The sequence below is a fragment of the Buceros rhinoceros genome, unplaced genomic scaffold, assembly GCF_000710305.1.
Source record: "Buceros rhinoceros silvestris isolate BGI_N320 unplaced genomic scaffold, ASM71030v1 scaffold31201, whole genome shotgun sequence".
Lineage (NCBI taxonomy): Eukaryota > Metazoa > Chordata > Aves > Bucerotiformes > Bucerotidae > Buceros > Buceros rhinoceros.
In genome coordinates this window covers 1-5,899 of record NW_010396440.1, presented here as the reverse complement: position 1 = coordinate 5,899, position 5,899 = coordinate 1, and the positions used below count along the sequence as shown (strand labels likewise).

The 5,899-nt window shown below is 56.2% G+C and overlaps 1 protein-coding gene across 1 annotated transcript; it reads right to left on the bottom strand.

Annotated features, from left to right (window-relative positions):
- Positions 1-1,601: 1,601 nt before the first annotated feature.
- LOC104502009 (transmembrane protein 80-like) lies at positions 1,602-4,648 on the bottom strand (the record flags this gene model as incomplete). The annotated part of the gene is made up of 4 exons (XM_010145912.1): positions 1,602-1,807; positions 2,868-2,960; positions 3,067-3,160; positions 4,561-4,648. Coding segments are annotated over 4 exons (481 nt in total), but the record flags the coding sequence as incomplete, so codon positions are not given.
- Between the last annotated feature and the right edge of the window lie 1,251 nt (positions 4,649-5,899).

The window sequence follows — 5,899 nt, the reverse complement described above, 5'->3', positions numbered from 1 at the left end:
GGCGCAGCATCAGCCGTGGTCGTGGGGCCATCACTGAGGGGGCGGTGACCTGTGATGGGGTCAAACACCTTCTGCTCACTTCACTGGTGTCTCCTCAGTCACACCCTGGTCTCTGCGCCCCCCACGCTGTGCTAACATTTTGTATTTACTTTGTTTGTAGCAAGCACCATGAGACAGAGGGAAGGTAAAATGCAGTGGCTGCCACCGGAAGCGAAGGTGCGTGACCACATCTGCTGCTCTCCTGACAGGCAGGTAAAAACCACCCCGCTCTCAATATCTCGGTTAAAAGCTGTCAGAGGTCCAGAGCAGCTGGAACCACCCGGACCAGGTTGTGGGTTTGTTCTGCCGGGCGTGGGCAGACACAGCTCGGTGTGGCCGTCACTCCTGTAGCAGGCATGCGACGGCCACGCTCTGCTGTGCCCCGCAAATCGGGGCGGACAACGGGTGGGCGTTGGATTCACGCAGATTAAGCCCAGAAACATTTGGTCATTCAATTTCCTGGCTGCTCCTCAGCAGACAGTTCTGCTGCTGCTTCTGCATTGTCTCCGTCAGCACAGGGCTGGGGCTGCCAGACGCGGCAGGATCTGGCCCTGCCCTTCGCAGGGCAGCAGTGGTGAGGCCGGGAGAGTCTTTTCCACTCATCCAGGCTCGCCCTTCGGGAGGCTTTGCTGTAGGCCAGCAGCTGAACAAGACGCTCTGCACTTCAAACACCTCTTAGATCTACAACATTATTTATTTGAATAAATAAATATAAAAATAGGAAATTCTGAATAGAAAACCTGCTTGTACAAACCCCACAGACTCCCCAAGCTTTACATTAACACAAACATGGTTTTGATACTGTAAAAACCCCTGAAACTGCAGCCGGTCCTTCACAAAAAAGACCTGGCTTGGCTGCAGTTTGTGCAGAACCGCAGGAATAACCACACTGGACACCCGACAGAACTACAGCCCACGTTGTTCCGTTGGGTTTTCAATAGTGAGTGACTGGGGAATGCTTATGCTCGTCTTGCGGCCGCCCTGGTTCAACAAACACACCCCCACGCCGCTGCCTTTGGCCGCTGGGGGAAGAGCCTGAGCCTGGCTCTCCGGGTAGGCGCAGACCTCAATTCCGCCCTGATAAACCAGGTACTGCCCAAGGAGAGGCCGGGGAATTGCCACGGGGTCTGACAGCGCAAATGGGAGCAGAGGAGAAACTGCCCCCAGACACGAGGGAAGGCAGAAACGAGTCCACGCTCGGTTGGCCTGATTCCTTTCTGTGTCACCTCAGTGCCAGGAAAACATGCAGCAGCTCACCAGCAAAGAGCTCGGGGTGCGCCGGCTCCCGTCCTGCACCGGGAACGAGTGTCTGGAACCGATCCCTGGTGAATGCCGGAGCGTTCAGCGGTTCTGCCAAGTCACCTCTCGCCTTTGCCCAGACAGAACTGAAATGGTGGGACGGTGTAACTCGGTGGCCAGCCGGGACAGCGACCCTGATGAACGTGGGTCAAACATGGGGAAATTTTACAGGCTTTTTATAGACAAAAGAACTAAATATTTGAAATGTGAACCCACTGCTTATAGAAGAAACACGCTGAAAAGGTGCTGGTAACTGCCGGGGCTCAGCGGACGAACGCAGCGATGGCCATGACCTTCAGAACCGACACCAGCCCGTAGGTGAGGAGCAGGACAGCATTGAGGATGACATCTGCTTTCAGCACGTAGGTTTGCCACACCAGGAAATACACAGACAGGATCACGTTCCCAACCGTGATGACAAGGCTGAACCCCAACAGAGCCTCCTCTTCAGTCAGGTTCCCCTTCCAGCCTGGAGGGAAAGGAAAAGCTGAGATGAGTCGTTGATACCTTTGGACAATGTCTAAATGAAGAGCAATCGGTCGATACTCCAAGTCACGACACCCACCGTTCACCACGGATAAATCAGTTCTGAAGCTGCAACCACTCTGACCACCCAGCTGCTTCGTCAGCCATCAAACTGGCCCCCAGTCCCCCCAGTTCCCCCAGTCCCATGCTCGGCCTGACTGCGGAGCAACCCGAGAGCACCCAGTCCTGCCCCGAAAACCTCATGCAATGCAGAATCCTCACTAGTCCCTCCTAGATCCCTCCTGCTTTGGCTGTCGCTGTGGGGAAGCTGCAGGTGTCTCCCCGTGTCTCCTCGTACATTAGCGTCAAAACTCGCTGTTCTATTCCCCCCGCCCCAGCAAACCAACCCTCCAAGCAGACACACGCGGAGGGCTCTAAGGCAGCGGGCTGGGCTCAGCCCTGCAGCATGTCAGCGGAGTTCAAGAGACCCGGCTCGCGAAATGATTACAAATACTGAGCACAGATTCCAATAGCAACTTGTTCACCTAAAAAAAGAACTTTATGAAGTTTTAGCAGGGCCAGCAGCCCCCTTACACTGCTCTGGCTTTTTGATCTGTTGGAGCTGAGATGTGTCCTCAGGAGCAAAAGGCAAGGGGGAGGTGGTGGTGGCAGCAGGGACGCCCCGGCATTACCTGTTCCGCAGGGCCCTGGTCATGTGGTTACTGGTCGTGCGGTTACTGGTTGTGTTGTGGAGCAGCTGAAAGGGGCTGCATCGCCTCAGCGAATGGGAATGTCTGCGCTTCAGCACGTTCGATCTCACACGCCATGTCCCAGCTGCCCCAGTTCGATGGGACAGCCTTGCTGACATGTTTTAGATTATGTTCCACAGGAGAGCAAATCCTGCCGGACCCTCTGCCAGGTCTCCCGAGCAGTCAGGTCAGTTCAGTGACCCAGGTGACCATGTCTCGAAGCGCTGCTGGGCTGCTGTGCTCTGCCACACGCTCCCTTTCTCCCTGGTTCCAGATTAAACCCCACTGAAAAGGCGCGGAGATAACATGACATACCCAGGTATAACCGGAGCGCTTCCAGAATGGCCATAACTGAAAGCAGGGTGAGATCTGGAGCCAAAAACTCCTCTGGGTAACTGAAGACTTGACCTGTGGAGTAGAACAGTGTGAATAAAGCAGGGAAATACAGTGGGGAGACGGACAAACTGCGTGGCGGGCACCAGCCCCCTTCTGCGGTGGAACATGTGCAACTTACTCTTGTAAACGATCATGGCAAGGGTCGCCAGGACGTAGAAGATGAAATAAAGGCCGTTTGCATACAGCAGGATCTGCAAGGGAAGAGAGGACAGCTGCGCCTGCTGTTAAGGATCACTCCAGCAATGAGCAGCTTCTCACCCCTTCTACGGGTAGGTAGCGGGGCGTTCGTTAGCCGAAGGAAATGAGGGGGCACGTCTACATTTCCCCTGACAACTGCCGCCCTTGTGAGTCGGCCACGGGCAAACTGACCCTCAGCAGAGTCCTGCAGCCCCTGCCGGGTTCTGAGAAGAGGCGCCGTGGTGAAGCAGCCAGGCCCCGTTACAGCCCCGCGCTGGGCTCGGGCTTTGGGCGTGCCTGAGGAAGGCCACGAGCTCAACTCCGAGACGGAAATTCCGATGAATTAACTTACTCCTGCCCTAATCCCCAGCTCATGACCCATGTACGGTACGAGGTAATACTGAGCGTTAGCCCTTTGTCCCTGTGGACCCATCACCGAGGTATCTGAGAGCCCCGGCACAGCCGTCAGCTGCCCCTGAACCCTGGTACCGCGAGCACAACGTGCTGAGGGATCGGTCGTCTCCTGGGGCACAGCAGCACGTTACAACACAGGAGACACGCGTAGAACATCCTGCAGGTCACCACCATGGTGAGATGCTGGAATGTGGCTCCAAGAATCCAGGACGTTTGGCCACTCGATGGATATTTGATACCAAACGCCTTTCGGAGCCTTAAATAACATTCCCCCTTTCTAGAGGAAAGTTACCCGGGCAGGTTTCTAAACTCGGTTTATTCTTTACGGTCCCCTCTCACCCGCTCTGAGTATCCACAGGCAGGGCCCTCATCCCAGGCATCTCCTCCAGGAATGGGCAGTCCCACCCATCCGTGGCAGGTGGACGCCTTCCAGGTCCCAGCTCGTTCCTGCCAACAGAACCAGGTTTTTGTGTTTTTCCGGTTGAAGGAAGGTGGAGCAAAAAATTACTAGATAAGTTCTGAGCCTGGAAATCCCTGAAGCTCAGGGTGTCTCCTCTCAGGTGACTTAGACCTCGGCACGAGTAAATGCAGGGTGAATTCCCAGGGGAGAGGAGGGAGGGTGACTGAAAGCTGCTTGTCCCACGCTTGGTGCGGTGCCAGCTGGCGGTGGGGTCCGCCAGCTCACAGACCCCGCTCTCCACCCCACTCCCTGAGGAAACTGCAGCTACGTGAGGAGAAAACGCGGGTGCCCGTCCCCTGCGCGGACTGCAGGGTGGGTTATTTCTGCACCACTGGGAGCCGTCAGGGCAGAACCTCAGCTAAAACGCAGCGAATACTGCAAAAGCCACCTTCCCTTTTACCGGCTCTGCTGCCTCTGGCTGCTGCTGCTGGCGGACGCTCCCAGACCGACGGTGCAGGACAGCAGCACCGTGTGGATCCATCGGGTGGGGAGATGTGCAGGCACTGCAGCCCGTCTCCCCGCGGGCTCCGCACGGAGGGGTGGAGGGCACCACAAGGATACAACCAACGAAGTTTGTCCTTTCCGTCGAGGAAGAAAAAATAAAGAGAAGAAAATGAGTTGAAGTATGTTCTGAAAGTGCTGCAGATCCCTTCAGTGACTGATGTCACCGGAGAGCTCGAGCACACACCCGGAAAAGGGGGTTTTCAGCTCGTTCTCTCAGCTCGTGCAGCTCAGGCTCCAAACAGAACTTTTTTCAAATACATGAATCCTAAAATGTGAGAAGTCTGATGTGAAAAGTCCCTTTCGGGAGGAACCCACCTCCTTCAGCCCAGGAGAAAGGGCACAGGCACTGCCCAGAACTTGCTCATCCTGCCTGTGACAGCAGGCGACACTTGGTCCCCTCTAACCCTGAGAAAGCGTCTGGGCAGAGCACGGGGCTTCCTGGTTCTCTGAACACCCTCCTGAACCGGTTCCCTTCAAAAGCAAAGTCACCCCGTGTGAAACCTCCTCGTGTTCCGATCACCCAGAGAAGTCACACCAGTTTTCTAGGAGGCAACCGATATATTTCACTTTTTATCTTTAAAATATAAATCAAATTCCCTTGTGCTGCGATGGCGCTGACCTGGAAGTGCCTCTTCAGCACCTCACTGACACTCTTCACCTCTTTCAGCCCCACAGAGGAGCTCTATCCCTGTGTCACTGAGCAAACCTGCCTGTGACAGGCCGTTCAATGCCTCTGCCCACCCTGGTCACAGTGGGGGGACACGGTCTCCTCCCCACCTCCCGCCCTGCGGCCTCATCACCTCATCGGTCTGTGCGGTCGAACCTGAATTAATCCCCACTAACTTCGGGCACTAACTGAGGTACGCAGGACCAGACACGCGGTTCTAGTAGGTGGTTCCCGCTGTGTTCTGAATCGCCTCCGGCCGTGTCTCCCCTCCCCTCCCCTCCCCTCCCCTCCGTTCTGGGGTTTCTTTCTTTTTGCAGAACGGGAGTTTTGAGCTCTTTGGTAAAATCGTTTTCCACAAGAGGGCACTGACCACACTGCTGCCTCTGCTGCCGGGTGGCTTTGACAGCCCCCATTCCCGAGGACGTGCTGCCTCCCCCTGAGCTCCGGGGACACTCCAGCCGGGTTGAAGACAGCCCCCCGGCAGCCCCGGGGAAGGGGTACGGTGGGGTTGGTGACAGTGGCTGGAGAAGAGCCAGCAGTGGGACCAGGGGGCCAAGAACCCAATTACCGGGTAATGACCACCCCGGTTCATGTGGAATAGCAGGCTGCGAATCCCAGCGTCCCGGGACCCTCTCCCTGCGAGGATTAACGAGGTCTGCATTGCTGTGAGGGGATTTCTGAATGGAAAGGGAGCTCCACAGAGGGGTCTGGCCAGGCTGGAGCGATGGG